Source organism: Bos indicus, chromosome 2 (genome assembly GCF_029378745.1).
Source record: "Bos indicus isolate NIAB-ARS_2022 breed Sahiwal x Tharparkar chromosome 2, NIAB-ARS_B.indTharparkar_mat_pri_1.0, whole genome shotgun sequence".
Taxonomy (NCBI): Eukaryota; Metazoa; Chordata; class Mammalia; order Artiodactyla; family Bovidae; genus Bos; species Bos indicus.
In genome coordinates, this window is record NC_091761.1 from 61,674,962 (window position 1) to 61,702,233 (window position 27,272).

The window sequence follows — 27,272 nt, forward strand, 5'->3', positions numbered from 1 at the left end:
GGAAATGCTGCAAGTTCTACCGGGATCCAGAAAACAGATGGAATGCTGTTGCTCTTGGAAAATTATAATCATATAAGATTTCATTTTCTGATATATATTCTCAGCTACAATAAATTAATTCATTCAACACTCCTGAGACTTAATATCATTCTATTATAAAACTGAAATATGTGATCTATAAAAAATATATTTATAGGCAATAAAGAAAGGCTAACTGAACTAAGCAATTTTTTATATATACTTAAAATATATATTACGTAGTCACATAATTTATTATGGGTACCTTAAATAAATTTCTAAACCAGATAAACCTGAGTAAGGATATCTTCAGCAAACTTTGTAAGATATTTCATTATACATAGTAATTAAGTAACACTTCTGAATATTTGTTTTAACTTAATGAATTTTTAAGAGTACTGTATCTACAGCCTGTCAAATGATGCAAAGATTTTAAACGAGAATTATCTAAGTAAGCTGAAGAAATCTTTATTTTAAAATATATTTAGATATGTGAAACAAACATATCTCCACATAGAGCTATACACAGAACTAAAGAGAAAAATAAAGAGTAAAAAAAAAGAAAAATTCCATGGCCAAACTGATGAGAAAAAGACTGCTTTCTTAAGGAATTTGAAAGATTATCTATTTAATCCTGACAATGGCACTATACTGTTATTTGTCACATGATTGCCCCACTGGTTTATATCAACTATTTTTGCAGCTGTTCAAAATCACGTTTTCTTTTTCAAGCGGTTTGTACTTGGGTGACAGATGTTATTCCAATATGACTGTAAGATTTAACCAAGAGCCTGGCAACTTTTCTAAGAGCAGCTGGATTCCCACACCAAATAGCATTAGCAGGCATTTCAGCTAACCTTAAGACTGTCTTACCTCTGTCTTTTATAGATGCCTGAATTTACTGCCCTGCAATCGCCAACTTCCCGCTCCAATGAGACACCCCAGTGGACACCGGGTTGTTGACATCCACAACACCACTGGTTCAAGGCTGGAGCGGGTAATCTGCCTATGAGGAAAAGGCAAGTTTGTTTTTATTCAATGTGGAGCAGTTCTCTAAGGTTTTCTGATTTACATCCTTCTTCATATTCCAGAAGAAAAAAATAAAAATACAGTGTAACTTCAATGATCTGAAATGTCTAGTTATAATTATGCTATTGATCCATTCTTCTTTAGGTATCAATACATTATAAACATCTGTGTTTAACTAAACTCTTGACTACCTGGATAAAGAGAACCCTGATATCATGTGTAGCATTCAAATAACTGAGGTTACACTGCATTGAAAACCTTAGAGAGTCACCAGTCGAAATGTTAGTCAAAATGCCTGCTAATGAACACGTGCTTGGGTATCCAGCAGCTCTGAGTAATGTTGAAAGGTATTGGTTAAATGAAGTAGATTTCTATTCACCTTCAGTCCAGCTCATAGCTTACAGTTACTGTCCCACCTTAGTCATGATATAACTAACTAGGAAAAAGCTAAAAGATATTTAAAAAAGACTAAAAGATAGGCAGTAGACAATTAAATCAGATTCACATTTGCAGGTAAAACTTAATCCCTGAAGAAACACGGGATCCTTTTCAAAGACAGCTGTCTTCATTAATTTAATTTTAGTTGTAGTAACAATCATTTAAAAAATACAAGCTTCCACCAATAAATATACCTTTTGGACAAAATACTATTTGAAATGGAAGAAAACCAACTTAGTTCAAGCAAACAAATATGATAGCTACAAGGGTAAAGACCATTATAACAAAAGAGAAATAAATGAATTAAATGTAATTGTACAAACCAAATGGTTCATAATAGACAGAACCTTGAGACGTCTAGCTTCAAGGAAGGAAGAAAAATTATGAACTGAAAAGCATTATTTATGGCATCTGAAGCTGACTGCTGCTCACAGATCCACTGCTGTCACATATGAAATTAATATGGAAAATTCTTTTGATAGATCACCATGAAGAATTTTAGCTGAACTCAACAGGTTGCTTTAGGATTAGTTTTACTAATAGACAAAAGAGGTATTGTGAACATATAACTTTAGGTGCCTCTGCATTGTGCCTTTTGCTCCCAAATATCAGCACTGATTATCTATTTTACCATACTACAAAGCTAACACTTTTTAAAGCAAATGATTCCTCTTTACTTCTTAAAATTTTTTGCTCACTAAGTCATACATAGCCCAGAAGGGTACACAATATTATGGATAATATTGGATTAACCAACCAATAGTCCCACTGTCCTGAGATCTGTGGAAGAAAAGAACCAAAAATAGAGGTGGAAAAGACAGTGAAATGATAGAAAATTAGTGAAAATATAAGCGTTTTAAAGTTTGCTTTTTCCTTTTAAATTTGCCTGAAGTTGGCCGTAGCTATTTAAATTGTACTAATTTAAAATCCATAAGAAAACAGTTATTAAACATCACTGACATCATGACTTTTGAGGGTTTTCCTACTTTCTTTTTAAAAAAGCAATCCTCATTCACCTGTCTCATTTCAGTCACCTGTCTTATTTCAGTCCAGACTGGTGCATTTTACATCTCGTGAGCAGAGTGTATTTTTTAGACCTGTCACATAAGGCGATACATCACAAAGCTGAAGCAGGCTGCTAAAATATGTGGAAAACCTGAGATAAAAGATGTTACAGAAAGATAAAGAATTATCACACACACATATAACAACCTTTCTTGATACTTACATTCTTGTATTGCTAGTTTTGTTTACTATGACAGCCTTCCCACTCTGATCAACATTGTGGTCTAATCCAAAGTAAGCGGCGACTCTGTGCAAGAGCATCCTATGGTAAGATGTCATTGGGGGAAATTTTTTACGGGGAGACCTAGAATTAGAAGAAAGACTAATTTAGCAGATATTCAATAACTGTGATGACAATTTATTTTCTTGTTAAAGGTCAGGACTTACTCATTATTACCAATGAAATCTAAAATTTCTTGTTCCAATTTCAACAGCATCATTCTGTCCCTGAAACAAAATATGAAAAATCATAAAACTTAACACTGAAATAATCATAAATGTTGAATTTACAGGGCTATATATATTTTTTTTATAAAACCTGTACACTGAAGAACATTACACACTTGATATATGCTTTCTAAAAAAGTAATATTTTAAAAGAATAAAGATGACTTTTTAAAAAAATTTATGGAAAATTTCACACATACACAAATGTAGAGAGAATACCATCCAATTTCAAAATTATCATTACATTATCTTGATCTGTTAAGTACTACTGTATTATATTAGATTCTGTTTCGCAAATACATGGATTATAACAGAATATTAGTCTTTATCCCTTACTCAGTAAAGTAAGAAGCAGCAAGAAAACAGACATCTTTAGGTAGGCTCATGACTTTGTTACCATGCTCAACTCCATAGAAACAGTACTCTAAAGAACATGCAATGCCAGTAACAACAGGAATACTCCAGTGGGAATCCAATGCTAGTATATAAATGGAACTACAGCAGAGAAGTATGAACTATATTACTAATCCTAACTCAGAGGAAGAAGACTTCAAATTATTCTAAAAATCACTATAATACATTTTTAAGATTTGGGGAATTTTTTTGATAAAATACCAAAGTGAACCAAATACCTCCAATATTAAAATAAATAAGGACACTAGGGAGCACATGCACGTGCTCCTTCAGACCACTAGGGTCCTATTTAGTGCACTTACAAAACAAGTTGCTGGTACCACTCCCCGAAGGACCTCCTTGCTCACACACCAAGAACACAGCTCAAGAGAGTATTCCTGTGGTCACTAAATTTCATGTGCGTGTGGGAAAAACAAAACAAAAACAAACCTCAAGAACCTCAGAGCTAGAAGCAGCTTTACAGAAGCAGCTTTCTGTTTCTGAAATTTTATAAATCAAGAAAACTAGGCCAAGAGGTTAATGCTTCCTTCTCAAATAAACACTACATAGTGGATCCCTCTCAGATTCTAAGGGGAAAGTATGTCCTCTATTTCCCCTGCTTAAGTCGCCTGAAAGTCTATACATCAGCCCTGAGTTTGATCTATGTTGCAAAAGTAGTCTTATAAAGCTGACTAATATTAACCATACATGTTTTTATATCAATTGAAAAAAATCAAGAGAATAACATGCGTAAGTGGTGATTTTAAACCCGAAGTGGAACAGGATTACATTTTAATACAAATTTTGGCAACATTCAATTTTTTTCCTTCAGTATACTTTACCTCAGCAAGTGGCACCACCTTTCACTCAGCATACTGTACTAGAAGTACCTTTTTTTGCCTATTACTATGCTTTTCCAAATCCTCCCATGCAGTTAATTACAACTGCAAATTTTATCTATATTTGATCTATTTTTCTTCTTTCCACTGCCAATACCCTGGATCCAAGTATTCAGGATTGTGACTTGACCTCTATGATAGTAGTATATTATCTCCCTGTATCTTCCCTTGTTCCCTCCAAATCTGTTTTACCTGGAACATCCATAACAATCTTTTAAAAACACAAATGTGAAGACATGTCATGGTGTGTGATAAATATTTATCACAGGTTTCCCATTGCTCTTAGGTTAGAAATGAACATCTTTTGTAACATGGCCCATGGGGCTTCCTTGGTGGCTTGGTGGTAGAGAATCTGCCTGCCAATGCAGGAGATACGAGTTCAATCCCTGGGTCAGGAAGATCCCCTGGAGGAGGGCATGGCAACCCACTCCAGTATTCTTGCCTGGAGAATCACATGGACAGAGCTGGACAGGCTACAGTGCATCGGGTCACAGGGAGTCAGACACAACTGAGCACCCACACACACTAATTCAATGTGCCTTACAAGGCAGGTATGACCTTCAACTATCTCTTTAGCCTCATCTCCTGCCCCTTTCTCCCCAAACCTTCATCATTTTGGCTTATCGCTATAGTTCCCAAGCTCCTTCCTTTCACAGGTTCCTCGAACATGCTGTTTCCTTTGCCCAGTACCTTTTTTTTTAAAAAACATTTATTTATTTGGCTGCACCAGGTCTTAGTTGCAGCATGTGGGATCTAGTTCCCTGACCAGGGAGGGAACCCAAGCTGCCTGCATTGGGAGCACAGTCTCAGTTACTGGACCATCAGGGAAGTCCCTAGCACAGCTTCTTACATTCTTTTTTAGAACCTGTTTCTTTCATACCTTTTAAGAGTATTTATCACAATTACTTTTATATAGTTGTTTGTGCTATAGTGAGGAGCTCAACAAATCTATCTGAGTGGAATAAATTAATCAGATTATTTTACCAATGTCTTTTAATGTTTTTCCTTAACATTTTAGGGGAGGATGGGAAATTTTTATTTACTTCATAAGGTTTTCGCTGAAAAAGACTTACTTAATGTTAAGACTCTTTTCTTCTAATGTTTTTTGGGGTCAATTTGTCTTGACATGGTAAAATTTTCTAATGTATTTTATACACTTATTGTAGGGGGAAAAAAGGAATCGGAGGCAGGCAACTTAATAAGCATTCATGAAACTGTGCATTTAATTTGGTTCCTCTGTTTGAGCTAAACAGCAAGCCTACAATATGTGAAATATTCTAAAGAAATTTCTGTTGTCTCCATGAAAGAAAACAAAAACCTAACAATTTTATTAGTAATTGATACAAATTCAGGCTTTTTCCCCTTTTATATGTAGATTTATGGGTTGCAGAGGATTTTCTATTATTACCTGGACTACATACTATTAAATTAAGTTCCCCTACTTAGTTTACTAAATTTTTAGTTAGCAAAAAGTAAAACTTGTTAGAAAAATAGCCTTTCTAAGTTCTCAAGATTTACACTTCCTGCCTTGTATCTGCTACAGCTTAGTCCAAGTTTCCAAATTTTCAAATCTGTCATCAAGGTTAGATATCTTGATAATGGCCATAAGTCAAAAATTAATAATCCTTTACAGAATCATTACATACAGTACTCAAACTAACAGATCCATAAATTAATTTTCATATGGCATAGGTTTATTAGCACATGAACTTATAGGCACACATAGAACTTGTCATTGTATAATCTTTAAAAGAAACCAATACATGCTATCTGTTATTAAAGAAATATATAAGAAAAACAAAGATCTCAATCAAATTGACCAATAAACTACCTGAAGTTAAAATGAAGGGACAATAATCTTTTTGTTATTAGTGTTCTAGTCATTATACCAGAACTGACTTTTGAGAAAGTATGTGCTGGTACACAAGTGGCAAATAAAAGAAGAAAACAAGAATGCTTGCTTTGACCATCCCCTTCCCAGTGTTCTATATGAACGGGGTCAAATATCTGCAACAGGCAAGAAGTATGATGATTTAAACATTACCTCTAATAAAAGTAAACTCAGAAAATATTTCAAGCACAGAACAATTGCATGATGTTCCCCAGAACAAAACTGCTTACTTAAAAACATATACTCTTAGAATTGATCCATGGGGCTGCTCCCCTCCATTAGTGACACAGTTGCCTGTACTGTCCATATTTCTTCAGTATATTGTAGAATTTACAGAAAATGGTTATAAAATCAATACAAAAACACGTATAAAAACCACGTCAGTGAGTGTAATCTCTATCTTGGGCAACTGCAGGTTCCTGGGTTCTAATCTAGTAATGACTATTTATTACAATTTTTGAAAGTATTTCTTAAAACAGGAATTACAGATAAACGGTTATTTAATACCTGAAGTTAAGTTTATTCATTGGGATGAGAACAAGATTTAAGGACCTGAAGAAACATTTTGAAATAAAATGTAGACTAGATTTTAGTATGATTCAAAATAAATCTGCTTAACATCTAGAATGCTCTGAAGTTCTAGTGGAAATCTGCCAGACTTATTACTAATTTTGTGCCACCTATGTCTGGCAATTAATAGTGTGTTTCATTGAGAGAACACAGAGCCATTGAGAGAACACAGAGCCATCAGGCAAATCGTTTTTCTCACAAAATTTAACATTAGCTACAACTATGTAAACCACACTGACATTAGTATTTACTCATTAGCCATTATATGAATGGTTCTGTTACATATTTTTATGAATAAAAATGCAAACACTGAAGGATTAATGTTCTGATACATGCTGCATGACATGGATGACCCTTGAAAATATTATGTTAAGTGAATGAAGCCAATCACAAGAGACCACATACATATGATTTCATTCATATGATGATACCCAAAAAAGGGAAATCTGTAGAGACAAGCTAGATTAGGGTTCAGGGCATAAGGAGGTGAGAGCAAAATGGTTAAGGATTTCTTTTGGAGGTTGATGAAAAGGCTCATAAATTGACTGTAATGATGGTAGCATGAAATCTGTGAATATACTAAAAATCATTAAGTCGTACACTTCAAAAACACATATGCAGATAACGTAAAAACTTTTGCATTTGTAGAGGAAAACAGAAAACTGCACAAAAGAAGAATATTTTAGAATTTCTTCTGAACCTGTTATGGGTTCAGAAGAAAGAAAAATCCTACCTGTTTAGGATCCTATCTTTCTTTACACAAACTAGCTATGTATTTTCTACCTTGCCCTTAACCTACTGAGTTCTCATTTCCACCAGTCTACAGCAAATGAAATGCCTTGTTAAAGTAGCCAACAACTTCCTAGTTCCTTAATCTAATGGGTTGCTTCATTTTACCTTTAATGAAACTGTTGCCCTTTGGCTGATTTCTAAGACAAATGTTCTCATGATTCTTCTGCAATCTTTAGGACCCAGTGTCTCTTACTTATCCTCTACCTTTAAGATAGTTGTTTTTCCATAGAGTTTCATCCTTGTCATTTATTGCATCTTGCTGGCCAAACTCACAAAGCAAGGGTCACCTCTACTGATGACTCCTAATCTGTAAGAGCATCCAGGCTCATTTACTTGAAAATCAGAGCTATACACTTCATCTTGCCACAGCGTTTCATCAGACACCTCAAACTATATTTATTTATAACAGAACACGCCTTACTTCATTCAGGCTTGTCCTTATTACTTCCCCTGTTAATGGGATTAACCATCAGTCCAGCTGGAAACCTACCAGCTGTTCTAACAAACCACTACTCTTCCATATCCAAATAATCACCAAGTCCTGCCACGGGATTAATTCTTCAACATCTTCCGAATAAGCCCTTTCCTCTCTGTTCTTCTCTATGTTCTCCTACCCACGCTCCCTGCTCATGATTCTCGGCCCCTCACTGATGAAGTAATCTTCCTAAAATGCACATCTCATTCTGGTATTACCCTATTCAAAATTCTGTCATGACTTCTCCACAGAGCATGCCCTACTCAGTATTTCTCAAATGGTGCACTACCACAACTCAGCGAAGATGATTTTTAATTGTTCATCATATCCCCGGCTTCCCATCAGCACTTCTTGCTCAGTAACCACCCCAGCGTGTTGGTACTGATCTAGGTTGAGGACAACTGAAGAGTCTGTCTTCATACCTTACCAACAACCTCCCCATCACTTTCTGGAATTACTTGCTACATGCCTTCCTGCCAGAGCCAGTGTGCAATCTTGTCTGCCTGGGTATACCACCTCCCTCTCACACTGCTGTGGCCTAGAAATGCTCTTGTCCCTCTCAGGTTCTCATGCTCCCATTTAAAGCACTGTGAATTCAAAATTCAGCTCAGGCATTATCTTTTCAGTGCAGCCTTTCCAGATCCTCTCAGAGGTGGGATCCCATCACTGTGCTTTTATAGCACCCTGAAAAACTTCTTTTACATTTATTCTATTTTAATTATATATCATGGAGTTTTCTTTTTTCCCTAGCACATAGAAAGTGAATATTTTAGGGTCGGAGATTATATTTTGCTCACTTTTATATCTACAATGTTTAGCACAATGCTTAGCACATGATAGATACCCAACGAATACCTGTTCAATGGATTAATTTCAGTTGGGACCACTGAGGAATCAACTTGAACTGAAAAAAAGTCATGCAGAGTTGACTGACTTCACACTTACACTTCCTACTATAAGGAGACTATTTTCCATTTTAGTGGTTCTCCATTTGGGATTAAAGTTAAATGTGAAATAGAACATCAAGATGGTACTGAAACAATAAATCCTGAATGAAATTAAAGGTGTATCTTGAAGCAAGACATGAGATAAGCCTCAGCAATACTGAAGAGACTTGTTCATGTTTTTTTATAACATGTGCCGATCCAATGAACTAAAAATTTCACAAATTTTAACTACCATTCTGGGGAGCTAACATCTAGAGGAGGGGTTCTTAACCTTCGAAGCTTCTAGTCCAAGAATGGGTTGGTCAGATATTTTGTGAATAAACCTTTTTCTGGGAAGAATGCCTCAATGGGATCGATGACCTGTCAAAAAGTTAAAATCTATTTATCTAGTACCCTGGCAAAACAAAGGATTTCACAATTGGTTAGTGACTCAAACAAGCACCTTAAAAATCTTTGGGTTGGAGGTTCATAAGCTAAGCAAGAAGAAACAAAAATTCTGTATTCAGTTAAGTCCAGAAACTTGTTATAAGTGAATATACTGAGTAATTTGGCTGAGTGCTTTATCATGAGGTATATTTCTCTCATATTTCATGATTAATGATAACTCTTTAATCTCAGTTAAGACCCAGAATATCTTAATGATTCATTTCCCAAAATTCCTACAAAGAGTATGAATTATCTTTATATCATGATATATATAATGCAAAAAAGGTATTTACACATGTGTATATAGAGGCCAGCAACATCTTAGCCCTAAGAAACTGAAATGTTTCTGGTGTACTTCAAATATTCTAATCTTATTCTAACTCAGTAATGAAAACATATATAACAAAATTATGGTACTCTAGAAGCAATGTAAACCTTATAAATTTAATTTTTACCTGGGATTGTTTTTTAATGTATTTACTAAAAATTCATGTAGATCTATGCCAGTTGAATCAGTGTATTCTTGACTGGAATCTAAAAAACAACAACACAAAAACCCAGTATAAAGTTGTTTGAAACAAATTCCTTTCCCTTCACACATGATGCATAGCAAATAAAATGAGATGCCCCACAATGAAAACTGACGAAGTAGGAAAATGGAATTTATGATGAATTCAGATGACCACAATTTTGCTACTCCTATATAATGAACATGGATTTATGTAACTGCATGTTTATATACCTTCTTAAAAAGAAAATTTCTCTCATATGTGCCACTTTAATTTACTCTGAATTCTTACAGATCCTTTTATATACTCACCACAATTCTATTTAAAAATGCCTCATTTAACAACAACAACAAAAAACTGATTCAGACAGCAAACTGAGTCTGCTTAGTTCAGTTGCAAATATAAGGAGTTAGTAATTTGGAGATATGCAGGAACTTTAGCTCTGAAAGAGTACCATAAAAAATTTGCTTTCAAAAAAAATTTTTTTTTTTTTTTAACAAATATTCACATTTATTTCTTCTCCTTAAATGTAATATCCTTATGCTGTTTATAAAACTGGTCAACATAACCATGTCTATAAATGTAAAAAGCATTTTTATAGGCTTGTAATGATATGATATAGTCCTTTAACATTCACTCTGAAAGATAAACATCTTGGGTTTCCAAGAATATTCTTACTGCATACTAAACATTTTGGCATTAGTTCTTTGTATTGTAAGGAATTAAAAATACATCTTTTTAATGGAATCAGTATTTAAATTATAGTGATTCCATTATTTTGATACAAAAGACAGACCAATAAATGATCATGAGTTATCTTTCTTGGTGACTTTGACATGAGGTGCAGTTTTTTGGCTAAATTATCTGATGTTTAGAACTGTGTCATGCCATTTTGCCCAGAACTATATCATCCCTTCAGTCTCTTCTGGATTCCTTTTATTAGAAATATACTATATAAAAATTATTCAAGGGGTAAAGGGTGGATTAATGGTGAAATAAAACCTTTGTTTAAAAAATACAGAAATAAATTGCAAACCTCTTGATAACATTTTTCTGGGCAACTTATCACTGGCTTTTTCTTTTTCTGCTTCATCTTTTGGGGGCTTCTCCTCTTTTTCAAATGATTGTGTTAACTGGATCTGAATTTTCTCCTGTTGGAAGGTAAAATCAGTTATTAAGTGAAAATATAAAAGTGATTCAGTTAATACCCCACATTTGTATTGCTGATTAACAAAACTGCATGGAGGAAAAAAAAGGTTTTTATTTTATCCAACCAGATTCTTCAAGTAAGAAAATACAGTAGCTTTACCATGTTAATCAAACTCTTGATAAAAAAAAGTTAAAATTAATTTTTTGAGCTGAATATATCAATTGAAACATATCCATTGAAAATATCAATTAAAAATTATCTTAGAGAAAATAAATGTTTTTTATAATAGTTTCAATGAATCTACTTAAAACCCTTGGAGGATCAGAAGAAAGGTCTTTTTAACCTATTTTTGCAATGGAGATACCACATCAAACAAAAGTATGATAATTTTCATCAATCATGACAATAGGAACATATGAGTGTCAGGTTAACACTTACCAAAAACTAATTTTCTTAAGTATCCACTTTAAATTCATATTCCTTCATTTTCTTATCATATAAAACTGTAAGTAAAAACTTCAAAACCAAATCCCAACTTTGATTATTTCCTGTTTGAGTCTACTATCACTGTTCCTCCTCTAAGTGCCACAAAGTTGTTTTAGAAAGATTTCAGACAAGATTGTTTCCCTTAGTGATATGTAACATTTACTTGTAAAGTAACCATTGTCTAAGACTGAAAAGGAGAACTAATTTTACATTTTTAAAACAATGTCATGACATGCAATTTCAGAACAGAAAGGAATTACTAGAAATACAGCTGAAATAGGTTAAAAATCACAACGCTTTGATTATTCACGCAAAGTTATTAAGACAGACAGACAAACTTCCAGAACATTTCTACTAAAGATAAAGGTGTAGCCTATCTAGATGTAGGCTAAGTTGCTGTATACAGTTGTTCTTTAGTGATGGGAAATATTAGTAAATGACTTCGCTTTTCTGGGTGACGGTTGGTGGTGGCAGTAGGTACAGTAAGTCAATACTGAAAGGATATAAATTTCAAGATTCTGAAACTTGCAGCCACCATGATTTCTATTAAACATTTTTCTCCCCATATATATATATATATATATATATATATTTAAAATAGTATTTTGCAGAAGAGTTTCAGATCTAATACATATACATATATATGTATATATATATCCCTCCCCATTGGGTTTCTGACTGCTATTTTTATCTTTTCTCAGTTCTGATTCCTATTTCATCTTAGTTCAAAGTTGTGCTCAGAATATAGGACAAAAGTGAGGTACTGGCAAATTCCACTAAAATGACAACATCTGCTTTATGCCCTCCTTTGTCTTATTTACCAAATCTCATGCGTTAATCAACTTCATGTATTCGTCAGTCATTTTTCTCATTATGACTCACTTTCTAGTCTACTTTCCTTATATTTTTAACTTAAAAATGAATCCCAGAATTGTTTCAGAAGTAGAATATTTAGAAGTTTCCCTAACTTATAACTTCTATCCTGTTACTCAAGGATAATCTATGAAATCAATGTTGGAAGAAAAGATTCCACATTTAGACAGATATTAAACTATTTTATCAAGGTGAACTGTATTTAAAAATCTAGCAGATATAATGTATCTAGGCTTGTCTTCAGTTGGTACTGAGGCCTTGTTTTCAGTAGCAAATAAACAAGACATATTTTAATTTTAAAAGCCTAAGCCCTTATACATAAACTCTCTTGACTACAAATAACTGAAATGATAGCACTATCTCCATGGGCAGCCATAATTTCTTTACTCTTCACTCTGTCACTGACATCAGTTATTGAGGTCATTTCCTTCTCATAAGCTCTCATCAGACTCGAGTGACATCTCTTTTTTAATTGCCTCTCAACCTTTCAAATAATGAGTTTTATTCCAGATTAATTCCTCAAAAATCACATTCTGAATCAAGCGTTATTAGCTGGAAAGTGTCTGCTGTCAAGGATTAGATGCTAGTACATTTTATGAGAAATAATTTGTTTTTCAATTCCCATTTAGGTGCAATTTAGTTAACTCAACGCTTGGAAAAAGACTTTCTATTAAAAAGAGTATCTTTTGTTCAGAGAAGGTAATAATAGGTTGTTATCGCAAAAGAAAAATTTAACTGTATCCAAGAAAAATTGAGAAATAATATATTATGTGGAACAACTGAATTTTGGTATAACCAGCTTATTCATTATCCATATGCTGCAAGTCAGCTTTTTTGAATAATATATACATCAGTATACAACATATTCTCCTTGTACTAATTTATTTCTTACATAAATTTTCACTAGACAAATTTATGTAGTACTATAAGAACCCCCACCTCCCTTCTACCTCCTATAATAATTTTCAGATAGGTGAAATGTACCACATCAAACCAAAGATCATGTTTGTTACAGTTTTTCTCAAAAAGAAGACACTTTTTCTGGATTAACAGTCTTATGAATGTCCGACTCTTCTCATTTCCTCAATCTCCTTGGACAAGTTATTCTATGGGGCTGATGGTGTAACATTTTGGTCAACAAAATGAAGAAATTAATTTTCAAAAAAACCCCATTACACTGCCTACTGCTCAACCCTGAACAGGTATATTTGTTACTCTGACATGTACAAAAGAACTTGTAAAACTGCTTTTTAAAACTTTTTAAAACACAATTGTATTGAATTTTTTTCAGAGTGTATAAATAACTCTTCAGCCTCATCAACAAGCATGCAAAAGCCAAGTTAACATCTGAAAATGTTCTCCAGGCAATCGTTCTTAGTAAAATATTTTGAGCATATTTCTATTTTTTTGGAAGTTTATTTTTTATTGCTTAAAAATATCTGTTTTTATAGAATACATACAACTATCTTCTATTTATGTAAGATTTTAAATATAAATCAAAAGTAAATTTTGATCTCTATGTTCCTTGACACTTTGTCAATAATCTATTAAAAAATCTTCTTATATAAAATAAAAGCACATAGTGCTTTTTAAAAACATAACACATTCTAAACATGTGACAACTACCTTCAGTATTTATAGATATGTTTGATGGCATCGTCTTCTACATCAAGGCAAAGCATCAACAGTCTCTGCTTGAATCAACAAACATACAACTGGCATTAAAAAAAAGGGGGTATACAATCTGTCATAGCTCTTTTTTCTCTTTCTCCTTTATTCAATCATCTCTCTTAACCAAAATATTGCCTCAATTCTTTGGAAACTAATTGTTAGGATACAGGGGGACTTCGGGTTATTTAAACTCTTAAAGCAGAACAAGCCACAAACAGCCAAAGTTGTCACACTAATAAACATCGTTAAGGGGGTCCGAAAATAATTATATGTAAATGTACAAGTGTAACATAAGACAAAGATCAATCTGTAGCTAAGATTAATAGAAAAGTAAAGTCATAGCATTAAAAAAATATATAAAAAGCAAAAAACCAAACTATTTGTTGAGCCTCAGTAGTTCTATACTTTATAAACAATGGAATAAGAAATATTAGACAACTATTAGAGCCAAGCTATTATGAAGACTGGCTTCACCATGCATTCAGGTTAAGCATAATGATACATATCAAGCAGAAGTCTTGGGTAGTCTCCACTTCATACTCAAGAGGTGTTTGACAAATTTTTAAAAGCCAAAATCAAAAGGGAAAATTTCCTCGCAATTACATTAACTGGAAGTACTACTGAAATATAACTTTTCCATAATAACTTAAAATTCCCCTGAAGCCATATTCTCAGTTAACTATAAGCCTTAGACTTACTGGTAGTTTACTCAGTAAAAACATATACAACACATGTACATGCACATACAACTTTTATTTAACGTTATGAAAAAATATTCTCCAGGAAGCAGGCTTTTCCATTGTATCTGTGAATAATAATTGCTTTGCTTTGTTTATTGTTTTGGTGTTTTGGTTTTTTTTTTTTTTTTACCTGGTTCTCCTGTGATATCTCTGCTGTAGGGGGTGGTGGAGATTCTTCACACACTGCAAGGCTCCGAACTAGCTTTAACTTTGAGCTTGACTGAAGAAAAGTATTTAAAATTAACGCTACATTTCATAAATCTAGGGCTAGAGTTTAAATTTCTTTATAATAGTTTCTGCTGTGTATAGATGTAGGTGAAATGTGCAAGTTAAATATATCATTAAATACCATTAAAACTCTTTGTTATGAGGGAAAACAATAACTGCAGTTTTAAAAATAATAGCAATAGCAAGAATGGGAGTAACTTCAATCTCAAAACCCAAAGAATGATGAGAGCCATTTTCTCTACAGATAAAGAACCATTAAAGATATAAAAGCAATGCACAAAAGCGACTAGGCAAGACAAAAACCCCAAATAAAACAAAATAAGCTTTCTGCCCCAAACGAAATGTGACAAAACTAAACTGAATGCAGCGCTGTATGAAAACAAAGATTCATCAAGCATGAGGCAAGGCCCTTGGCATGCCAGCACAAAATATTTACTATACCTTAGACCTTTTTCCTGTCTGTCCAAATGACTGCAATGGCCGCTGAATACACAAGAAAGATTTGCATTAAATTTCATACTGAAACAGAAAAATTGTTTCTTAGTTCATAATCCTAAGCCACAGAGAAACTAACTGCACAGAGAACGGAAAATGAGGAAATCAGAGCTGGTTTCAAGTAAAGAAATATTGATTCCTCCCAAAAGCACACTTATAGAAGATTTTCTAAAATCCTTCTGTGAGTTGGCCATGCTCTTTAAATGAGCAAACAGCCATAATTTCTGTGTTGATTGAGCTAAACTGAATTATAAGGTAATGTCTTAGTAGCAAAATAAAATACACATTGTTTGTATTCTGTAACATATTACACTTTAGTGAAAGTTGGGGGGGGGGTACCCACAAGAAACCTTGAGGAATTTTAAGTAGCTGTGCCTAGCAAAGTTCCAAACTTATGATACTGAAGACAATGTTTCAAATGCTCATTGAATCAGAGTACCACCACTTCTCTACTGAGCCTTTTTAGCACTGTACTTCACCGTGCTAAAAGCCAAAATCAAAAGGGCAAATTTCATCACAATTACATTAACTGGAAGTACTACTTAAATACAACTCTTCCATAATAACTTAAAAATTCCCCTGAAGCCATATTTTCGGTTAACTATATGATCTCTAAGTTTTTCCAGAGAGAAATCACTGCACCAAGCCTTAGACTTATTGGTAGTCTTGGTTGTACTTCACAGTACAACCCCAGTTTATCAGTCGGAATCCTATTTGTTTGGTCAAGGGTAAGAGAATGAAGTAGAAATGAAGAAAAGTGAGCAAAGTTCCAATATGCATGTTCAGCTTAACAATCAGATCATCAATCACACAATTGGGGAACCCGCTCGGGTGAGTGGCTCTGGTCTGTGATACCAGGCTTTGGCCTGAGAAAACAGCTGAAGGGCTTGTGAACTGGACTCTGGAAGATTTTCTTTGCTTCCATCTCCTTCTAATCTACCTCTCTAACCCCAAACCCAAACGGTACAAGGCTTACGTATCTATCACTTAAACTCATTAAAACCAAGGAGCCAGTTTGATACCAGTCATAAAACAACATCTTTAATACCTAGATTAGTATGCTTCACATATGAAAAAAAGCCACCATTTCATTCCAGAATCCAAAAAGGCCTTCCTTGTAGAACCAACAGAAACAATAATCTATAGCACCAGTGTGGTCTGTCTCCCATTTTGAAGTCAAAGTACTTGAAATAAGAAGCACTGTACTCTTGGGATTTTGACCCTGGATTTATTCAACAGTAAAAATCAGCAGTACCAACAACAAAAGAAAAACGGAAGAAAAAAAATAGAAATGACTTTGTTTCTTCAAGAGAAGAAATGGTACGGAGGCACGCACAAATGCACACGACAGCACTGGCTGAGAGAACTCCATGTTGGTTCTGTCTTCTGTTTACTCACTTCTTTAATTTATTCAAGAGGGTTTCTGTTACCACTACACATGGACTTAAAAGAGGCTATGTTACATAAAGTAAGGGTTTACAGAAAAAAACAGGAGAAAAATAAATAGATGAATATGAGCAAAATACACATGACTAAATAAGCTCTAAGGAAAACAATTTATGATTTATTTCAGTCTTCTGATTTAATCCCTTACAGTTCTAAACTAAGTATCAATGGCACATCACTTTCTCTTAAAATTTTATTTTTTAATGAAAAAAATCATTAACTGGCAAGTAAAAACTGCATTCATATGCTGGACTGGATTCAAATTTCTAGTTTTGCTTATGAGTAGATGATACTAGTCAAGTTATGTCAGTTTACTTCCCTTGTATAAAAGTTCACACTACTTGTATTAATTCTCAAAGTTCTTGAAAAAGTTCAGTAAAATGATAGATTTAAAAAATGAGGGACTTCCCTGGTGGTCTAGTGGTTAGGACTCCGCTCCCAATGCAGGGGACCCAGTTTGATCGCTGGTCAGGGAACTAAATTGCACATGCTGCAAGTAAGACCTGGTGCAACCAAATAAATATAAAAAAATATTTTCAAAAAAGAAAAAAGAAAAGGGCTCTGGGGAGGTTGTACACTGTCCCTATAGTAATGGTTTAGAATTTTCATAGATTTACACATGCTTTAACCATCTCCGTTTTAACTCATAAGAGTTCTTTGATGAAGGAAGATTAAACCACAGAGACGTAAAATTATCTCAATGTGACTTAACATGTTCTAAGTTCCTGCTACATGCCAGACTCTGTGCCACATAGTAGGCTTATAAAGATGAATAAGACACAGATGTTGGTCTCAAGAGCCTTACAGTCCAGGATCAGTGTTACTAAACAGTCAAACAGAACCTAAGATCTTCAGAATCTTAGTCCCGTGCACTTTATATCACACCTATAAACAAAACCTTCTTGTGAGTCAAATACTATTTGTGATTGATAGAATTCTCAAGATAGCCTTCTAACATTGCCCTCCTCTGGCAAATTAATGAAATGCTAATCTAAATAAGGTTGTGAAAGAATTTTGCATATGTAATTAAAGTACCAAGTCAGTTGCTCTTAAGATAGAGATAATTCAGCTGGGTCTCACCCAAACAAGCAAGCCCTTTAAAATTTCTTTGGTTGGGAGGGAGGCGGCAGGTCAGATTCAAAGGGTGAGAAGGACCTGACACTGCACTGCTGGCTTTGAAGACAGAGGGGACAGAAGAGGGCTACAGGCAGCTTCCCGGGGCACAGAGTGGCCTGTGGCCAAAAGTCAGCCAGGAAACACGGACCTCAGACCTCCAGCTGCCAAACACTAAGGCGCTGCTGTTGTTGGTATGAGTGTGAACACAAACTCTTCTCCAGAGTCTTCAGATTAAGGGCCCCCAGCCTGGCCAACACCTCTGCTTTTAGCCTTGAGAAACCCTAAGCAGAGAACTCAGTTGAGCTCAACTGAACTCCCAACTTACATAACTATGAGTTGACAACTGGACATTGTTTTAATCCTCTAAGTTTGTGGTGGTATGTTATGCAGCAATAGAAAGCTACTACATAAGTAAAGCATAAACTGCCAAAGTGGCATTATTCAATAAAAATCACTTATTTCATATCAAATGATAAAAGATCCTAATTACATAATAAATACCAGAAAATCTGCCACATACATACATGCAAACACAACAGAGAAAAGAAGTTTGGTTTTAAATAAGAATGAATTATTTCTAAAGTGGATTTTATTATTTAAAGCATGTCTTTCACTTTTCCACCCCCATTCCGCTCCACCCCTCCACCCTCCAAGTGGCCTACATATATTTGCATATTTTAGCTCAGCCCAAGCCAAGCCTCCTTCTCAATTTTTTTTTTTTAACTGTGGAGAAGTACATATAAAATTTACCATTTTAATCATTTTTAAGTGTGCAGTTCAGTTTAAATATATTCAAAATGTTGTCACCATCCACACACTGCATATCTGTAACTCTTTTCATCTTGTAGCCATTAAACATTACTCCCCATCTTCTCTCATTCTAACCCCTGGTGACTACCATTCTACTTTCCGTCTCTGATTTTGAATCAAAGTACCTCATGTTAGTGGAATCACAAAGTGCTTATCTTTTAATGACTGACATTTCAGTTAGTATAATAAGCCCTGAGTTTATCCATGTTGCAGCATATCACATAATTTCTTTCTTTTTTAAGGCTACATGTTATTCCATTGTATGCATATTCCATATTTTGCTTATCTCTTTATCTCAAGATAAATGCATTTGGCTTGACTCCATGTTTAACTATTGTGACTAATGCTGCTATGAACACGGGTGTACAAATATCTCTTCAAGATTCTGCTTTCAATTCTTCTGGTGTATATCCTGAAGTGTAATTGCTGGATCACACACTAACTCCATTTTCAATTTTTTTAAGAACTGCCATTCTGTTTCCCATAATGTCTGTATCATTTTAAATTCCCAACAACAGTGTACAAGAGTTCTAATTTTCCCACATCCTTGCCAACACTTGTTTTTCTACTTTTTGATAGTAGCCCTCCTAATGGTATAACATAGTATCTCATATTTCTGATCTGCATTTCCATAGTGATTAGTGATGCTAAGTATCTATTCATGTACTTACTGGCCATTTGTATAACTTCTTTAAAAATGTGTATATTTAAATCCTTTCTCCATTTTTGAATTGGGTTGTTTGGGGTTTTGTTGTTGTGTTTTAGGAGTTCTCTATATATTATGGTTATAATATCTTCTCAGACAAATGATTTGCAAATATTTTCTCTTAGTCTATGGATTGTCTTTTTACTCTATTTATAGTCTTTTGCTGTAAAAAATTTTTAATTCTCATTAAGTCCAAATTGCCAGCTTGTGGTGTGACAGCCAGGAAATCACTGCCAAATTCAATGTTGTAAAGCTTTTGTCCTATGTTTCCCCCCACCTCTTCTTAAGAGATTGTGATTTTTTTTTTCCAATTTGGTACTCTGATTAGAAAAAGAACAATGTGAATCATGCTTCATTATGCTAATCAAGAGTACCAAATTTTGATACTGATTAGAGTAAGAACATGAGATCAGTAAGAATAAACACTGAATTATTACTAAAATACTGTGATACAGCTTTACATTGATTGTACATAGAGAAAAAATAACACTGGAGTTAAGGCAATAACCACATGTGCAAACCAAATACATTACCCTGACATAGTCTTCAGTAAAAAGCTTTTTCCTTAGGTGATGGTTAATATTGTTGTATGTGGGTCAGTCTTCTCTTGAAGGATTAGGTTTGAATGGCTTCATTAAAAAGATCCCTCTTACTGGCCCACAATGGTCAGAAGTCGTCTTTGATGATCTCCTCTCATGTCATTTGAAACTACTGGGTCCAGAGTCTTCTGATACATTTGACTGAACATCTCTTCTATTGGGTCGGGCAAAAAGTTCCTTACGGCATTTCTATAACATACGCATAAACCTAAACCAACTTTCTGGCCAACCCAATACATGTTACATGATCAATATCACTTCAAGGGACCACAATCCTGACCAGCATGAAGTCGTCTGTGCCAGCATCTTTCACAGAATAGTACAACCTCTCAGCAAAGAAAGTTGGGTGGCTCGGGGCAAACTGCAAGATGGTCTTCAGAACACTTTCGACACTTCTGGAGAACTCATGGTTGATATACTGCTTAATAAAGCTCCGTTAGCCATCCTGGAATGTCTCCACAACAGCTTTCAGCTAAAGAAAGCTTCTTGTGGCATGAATCAAGATAAAGTAAGATTCACATGTCCCGAGTCTTCACCCCTTACCAGCTTGATAAAGACACTGAGCATCTTCCTGAACCAACTGGTGGTTTATTTGTGTGTGTGTGTGTGGGGGGGGGGGGTGGGGTGGGGTGGGGGCGGCGGGGGGGGGCAGAGAAACACTTTACTTAACCCTTTCAAATCCAACCAACTTAAGATCAATCTGGTGTCTTATCTGGCTCTCATCAGTGAAGTCTCAAAAAATTAAAAGCAAGTCCCACTCCAAGGGTGGCCCTTTGGAGTGTCCTCATTTCAGCAAATGTTGAAACTTATACAAGACTCAAAAAGTCTGAGTTCACTGTAAAATGCACTAAACACAGATGCTAGTTTTAGGGGAGTTGGGCCCAAACAAGGTTGGGAAAGATCATGAATGGGGCAGCATGGTGCTCCAGAAGTACACAAAGGTAGAAGGCTAGGGTTGAGTCCTGCCTGTGCCACTGGATCTCCAGGTGACACTGGCAATTCATTGAAATAAGCTTCTGAAAAACGGGTTTGTGGGGCTCAATTTTGAGTTGCGACTCTTGAGTTCTATGACTCTAATGCCAAAATGGCTGGTCATAACCTTGAGCTCCTCTAGCCAATTCAGGATCCTTTTTGGAAGAAACGTCATCAGAGGGCATTGTTCCTCTGGGTATTTCTTCCTCAGGTTCATGAAGGATGGTGGCGGTAAAGGTAACTTTCACAAAGGTGTGCAGTTTTCAAATGGAAACGCAGCCACCCTGAGGCCATCAATAAACACTTTTGCCCTAGACCTGAGCACTGACTTTTTTCTTAGAAATACCATTCTCTCTCTGGTAAAAGTGAGCTGTTCCAGCAACTTTCCTCCCACTCTGTGGGGACAAGATCACCATGTCTTCTCTGCAATGTAGGTTTTTGCTGTGGGCATCACACAGGGCCTGTGATCCTGGAAGATGCCAAGGGGCAGGGTATATGGCTTCACTAATCATTTGATAGGAGTAGCTTCCACAGCTTAACAGTTGTTTTCTTGTATCAGTGCTGTTCAACGTACTGCCCACAGACCTGTAAATGGGTAATACTGGCATCACCTGGGAGCTTGCTGAGATGCAGAATCTTGGCAGTCTCACCCCATACCTTCTTCAGTCTCTTTTGTGGTTTTGCAGTCTTCAGCCTTTGCCCTTCTTAAAGTTGTTGACTTTATAAATGGGTCCAGCAGCTCTGGCGCTATGGTCCCTTTCCTCTTGGGTGTGCAGTTTATAACAGGCATCTTGGGCAGCGGAATGTCTTAGAGGCAGGCCTGGGGACTAAGAAAGCTCTCTTGGCTGGCCCCTTTGGTGTTATGTCTAAGAAGTTATCACCAAAACCAAGTCACGAAGCCTTCTTCCAGTGTTTTCTTCTAAGAATTTTAGAGTTTTACAGCTCTTAGAGGTCTTTGATTCATTTTGTGTTAATTTCTATATATGGTCTTAGGTAAGAGTCCAAGCTCATTCTTTTGCCTGTGGACATCTAGTTTTCCCAGCACCATTTAAAAAAAGACTATCCTTTCTTCATTGCCTTAGCACTCCTATCAAGAATCATCCAATTATATATCCAAGAATTTATTTCTGGGCTCTCTAGTCTATTCCACTGGTTTATATGTCTGTCTTTATGCCAGCACCAGACTGCTTTGATTACTGTAGCTGTGTAGTAAGTTTTGAAGTCATGAACTGACCCCTCCAGTTTTGTTCTTTTTCAAGAATGTTTTGACTATTCCAGGTCCTTTGAAGTCCCACATGAATTTTAGAATGGGATTTTCTATTTTTGCAAAAATGACATTTGATTTTGATGGGAATTGCACTAATCTGTAGATCACTTTGGGCAGTATTAACATTTTAACAATACTGATGTCTCCAATTCAAGACAATGAATATACTTCAATTTAATTATGTCATCTGTAATTTCTTTCAGCATTGTTTTGTAGTTTTCACTAAACAAATCTTTCACCCCCTTGATTAAGTTAATTCCTAAGTATTTTATTGTTTAATCCTTCTGCATATCGAACTGCTTTTGCAATTTCCTTTTCAGATTGTTCACTGTTTATATATAAAAATCCAACTGATTTTTGTGTGCTGACTTTGTGTTCTGCTACTTTACTTGAATTCATTTATAGGAATAGTGTGTGTGTGGCAACAGAAACACTGCTAATCAAAAACTCTTTGCATAATTATTTGGGACCACACCAACAATTCAGAACTCCATAGCAATTATGTGGGAAAGTGAACTTCTTGAGATTAATGTGACAGACTGCTTGAATTAACTCTAAATAATTCTTAACAAAGTAGTCATAAAAATTCTTAAAAGATTATAGTCCCTAATAAAACTGAATAAAAAACACAATCAACACTGTCATACAAGTGAAATTATTTATACAAGAAGTGGTCAAAGAGCTTTCTATTAATTAAGATAATATCTGCTTGGAAACATTCAAGGAGATGTCTAATGTCTGCTGGCCTCTCTCCAGCTTGATGATATTATTGTTATTATTATCATGGCTTATGAAGCTTTATTGAAGAAAAAATCAATTACTAGCAGAGCTATTAGTTGATTACTCATCCACTGACAACTGGCATCATTTATTGAGTGCTATATTAAACACTGTATTCAAAGACAGATTAACTAACAGCACCAAGACTCCTAACAATATATACATAAAAATTACAAAATGTTTGAGACCCTGTTTTAGAATACAAAGGGTGTTTGACTTCCAATTTCCACTCTCTGTAGAACAAGACCAGGTCATTCCTTTATTGACATGGATAAAATACATCACATTTTCTGTACTGCTGCTGCTATAAATTCAACACCAATTCTCCAGCACATCAGTTATGAACATGAAGCATATCATGTAACCTCAAACCTCTAACAGGGGACGGTTTAAACAAGGATGGATACTGCTAGAATAATGCTGCTTCCTTTGATGCGACAACTCAGCATCCATCTCCCTCCCCCTCAGATGATTCTTCAGCATGATAAAGCAGAGTGAGGAATGGTTTCAGTCTCATAACCAAGTTAGAATGAAGAAACTGGCCACATAATACACATGCTCCATTAAAAAAAAAAAAAAAAAAAAAGGCACCTTGGACAACTGTCCTCTTGTACTTTACAGTTTCCAGAACCATTTATTCTCTGAAGATAGAACTTAAGTCTTCTCAAGTGAGCACATGAATGAATGGATGGAGGTAAACAAAAAATAAAATGAAAAAAGATGAGGCCTGACAGGAGAGCACCCAGATAAGAAAATCAAAAAAGGTACAATAATTTAAAGTTTATTCCAGCTATGGTGAAGGTTATTCTAACTTTAAGGTAGCATCACATGGCACAGTCTGAGTCCATTCCCGAGATACTCAGTAGTGCTTATCTCTGTTTTATAGATCCGTGCAATCTCTGGCACCAGGGAATCATCTAAGTTTGGATCACATATCAGTGAACAAATGGATAAAAGAACAGTTTATATAAATAATATCTTTAACAAATAGTAGAAAATCATAAGAGTTCTTTATATTAATTTTATACTATGACATCCCTTCATTCAAAAATTAGTTTTCCTCAATAAAATACTAAAAGGATGGTCAGGAAATTAAGATTTGGAAACAGATGAAAAGTTTGCTTTCTTAAGAAAACATTTCCATTTTCCTAAGTCACTTTTAATCAGCACATACATGTAAATTTGAGTAAAAATAATAGTTGCTGTTTAAAATGAAACCTTCAGGAAGTATCTTAGAGGTAGAAAAAGAAGATGAAATGTCTACTAGTATCTTAGAAAAAAAGGCATTTCGTAATAGGTAACTCCATATTAAGAGGTAACTATATAAAACAGATTTTTTTTTTAACAAGACACTATTCCCTTTTCATTCTTAAAAGAGTTGACTTATTTATATTAAAACAAAAAAATTTTTCTAATTTTGTCTACTTCCATTCCTAATTTCCATTACTTAAATCTCTGTGTACATTATTTCGACTGTAAACCCCTTGCCAGATACCTTGCATAGAGGCATCTTGAACCTCAAAATCTCCAAGCAGAGTAAATATATCCACGTAAAAGTAAAATCTTAATAAACATTTGAATAAACAAGGAATACAGCATTTCAGTGGATTAACATAAAACGGACTCTCGTATTCTCTTTGTTCCTCTTCCCAGTCTTTATACTCACCATGCTATATGGAACGTGATATGAGAGACCAAGCCCACTTTTCCTTATTACACTATTTCCTTGCCATGGAATATGTTTTCAGCAAGTGTTTGCGGAGTGCATGAAATTCTCCTGCAGTATGAACCACTGAGCCATGACTCAATAGTAGTCATCAGAACGTTTTTGTGTTTACCACCAAGAGCAACACAAGAGACATGGCAGAAAATGTAATACAAGCACACCTCGTTTCACTGTGCTTGGCAGATACTGTGCTTTTACAAATTGAAGGTTTGTTGCAACCCTGCTTCAAGTAGCACCATTTTTCCAACAGCGTTTGCTCTCTTTGTATCTGTCATGTTTTGGCAATTATCATAATTATTCAAACTTTGTCATTACTATTTTGTTTGTCATGGTGATCTGTCATCAGTGACCTCTGATGTTACCACTGCAATTATTTTGGGGTGCCTCAAACCACACCCTCGTAAGATGGCAAGCTTAACCAATAAATGTGGTGTGTGTTCTGACTGCTCTGCCAACTAGACAGTCATTTCCAGTTTCTCCCTCTCCCCAGGGACCCCTATTCCCTGAAACACAACGATGTTGAAATCAGGCCAGTTAATAATCCTACATCTAAGTCTTCAAGGGGAGAAGGCAATGGCACCCCACTCCAGTACTCTTGCCTGGAAAATCCCATGGACAGAGGAGCCTGGTAGGCTGCAGTCCATGGGGTCGCGAAGAGTTGGACACGACTGAGCGACTTCACTTTCACTTTTCACTTTCATGCATTGGAGAAGGAAATGGCAACCCACTCCAGTGTTCTTGCCTGGAGAATCCCAGGGACGAGGGAGCCTGCTGGGCTGCCATCTATGGGGTCGCACAGAGTCGGACATGACTGAAGAGACTTAGCAGCAGCAGCAGCAAGTCTTCAAGAGAAGGTAAGAGTCACATCTTTCTCAGTTTAAATTGAAAGCTAGAAATTAAGCATAGTGAGGAAGGTATGCTGAAAGCTGAGACAGGCTGAAAGCTAGGCCTGTTTGCCAAACAATTAGTCAAGTTGTGAGTACAAAGGAAAAGTTCTTAAAGGAAATTAAAAGTGTTACACCAGGGGAAAACATGAACGATAAGAAAGTGAAACTTCCTTACTGCTGATATGGAGAAAGTTTTAGTGGTCTGGATAGAAAATCAAACCAGCAACAACATTCCCTTAAGCCAAAGCCTAATTTAGAGCAAAGCCCCAACTCTCTTCAGTTCTATGAAGGTGGAGTGAGGTGAGGAAGATGTAGAAGTTTAAAGCCAGCAGAAGTTGGTTCACAGATTTTAAGGAAAGAAGCCATCTCCACAGCATAAAAATGCAAGGTGAAATTCCAAGTGCTCATGTAGAAGCTGCAGCAAGTTAGCCAGATCTAACAGCCTTCTATTGGAAAAAGATGCCATCTAGGACTCCCATAGCTAGGGAGGTGAAGTCAATGACTGGCTTCAAAGCTTCAAAGAACAGGCTGATTTTCTTATTAGGGATTAACGCAGCTGGTGACTTTAAGTTGAAGTCAGTGGTCATTTACCACTCTGAAAATCCTATGGCCCTTAAGAATTTTATTAAACCTATTTTGCCTGTGCTCTATCAATGGAACAACAAAGCCTAGATGACAGCACATTTATTTACAACATGCATAACTGAATATTTTAAGTGCATTGTTGAGACCTACTGCTCAGAAAAAGGATTCCTTTCAGAATACTACTGCTCATTGACAATACACCTGGTCACCAAGAGCTCTGATGGAGATGTACAACTAGATTCATATTGTTTTTATGCCTGTTAACAACACAACATCATTCTGCAGCCCATGGATCAATAAGTAATTTCAGCTTTCAAGTTCTTTCAATTTCTTAAGTCTTATTACTTAAGAAATACATTCTGTAAGGCTATAGCTACCACAGATAGTGATTCTTCTGATGAATGTGGGCAAAGCCCAAAAAGCCTCTGGAAAGATTCACCATTCTAGATGCCACTGGTGATTCATGGGAAGAGGTCAGAATAGTAACATTAATATGAGTTTGGAAGAATTTGATTCCAACCCTCATGGATGACTTTAAGGGGTTCAAGACTTCAGTGGAGGAAGTAGCTGCATATGGAGTGGAAACAGAAAGAGAACTAGAATTAGAAGTGGGGCCTGGGGACTTTCCTGATGGTCCAGTGGTTAAGAATCTGCCTTGCAATGCAGGGGACATGGGTTCAATCCCTGGTTGGGGAACTAATATCCCAGCCACAGGTAACTAGGCCCATGTGCCAGAACTACTGAATCCACACACCACAACTAGAGAGAAGCCTATGCAGCTCAACAAAGATCCTGCATGCCACTAAACCTGACACAGCCAAAAATAAATAGACAAA

General features: G+C 35.5%; 1 protein-coding gene across 13 annotated transcripts in view; it reads right to left on the reverse strand.

Annotated features, from left to right (window-relative positions):
• Positions 1 to 27,272, reverse strand: part of R3HDM1 (R3H domain containing 1) — a 96,197-nt gene that overhangs the window by 63,154 nt on the left and 5,771 nt on the right. For 10 of the 13 annotated variants that reach the window (XM_019973454.2, XM_019973474.2, XM_019973464.2 and 7 more), the window contains exons 3-8: positions 15,489 to 15,530; positions 14,950 to 15,039; positions 10,936 to 11,050; positions 9,846 to 9,924; positions 2,938 to 2,997; positions 2,714 to 2,854 (exon numbers count right to left, since the gene is read on the reverse strand). In XM_019973454.2, coding sequence (XP_019829013.2) covers positions 2,714 to 2,854; positions 2,938 to 2,997; positions 9,846 to 9,924; positions 10,936 to 11,050; positions 14,950 to 15,039; positions 15,489 to 15,530 — 527 coding nt within the window. Of the gene's footprint in view, positions 1 to 2,713; positions 2,855 to 2,937; positions 2,998 to 9,845; positions 9,925 to 10,935; positions 11,051 to 14,949; positions 15,040 to 15,488; positions 15,531 to 27,272 lie in introns of those variants that run through there. The other 3 variants (XM_019973488.2, XM_019973476.2, XM_019973485.2) reach the window with 2 other exon arrangements.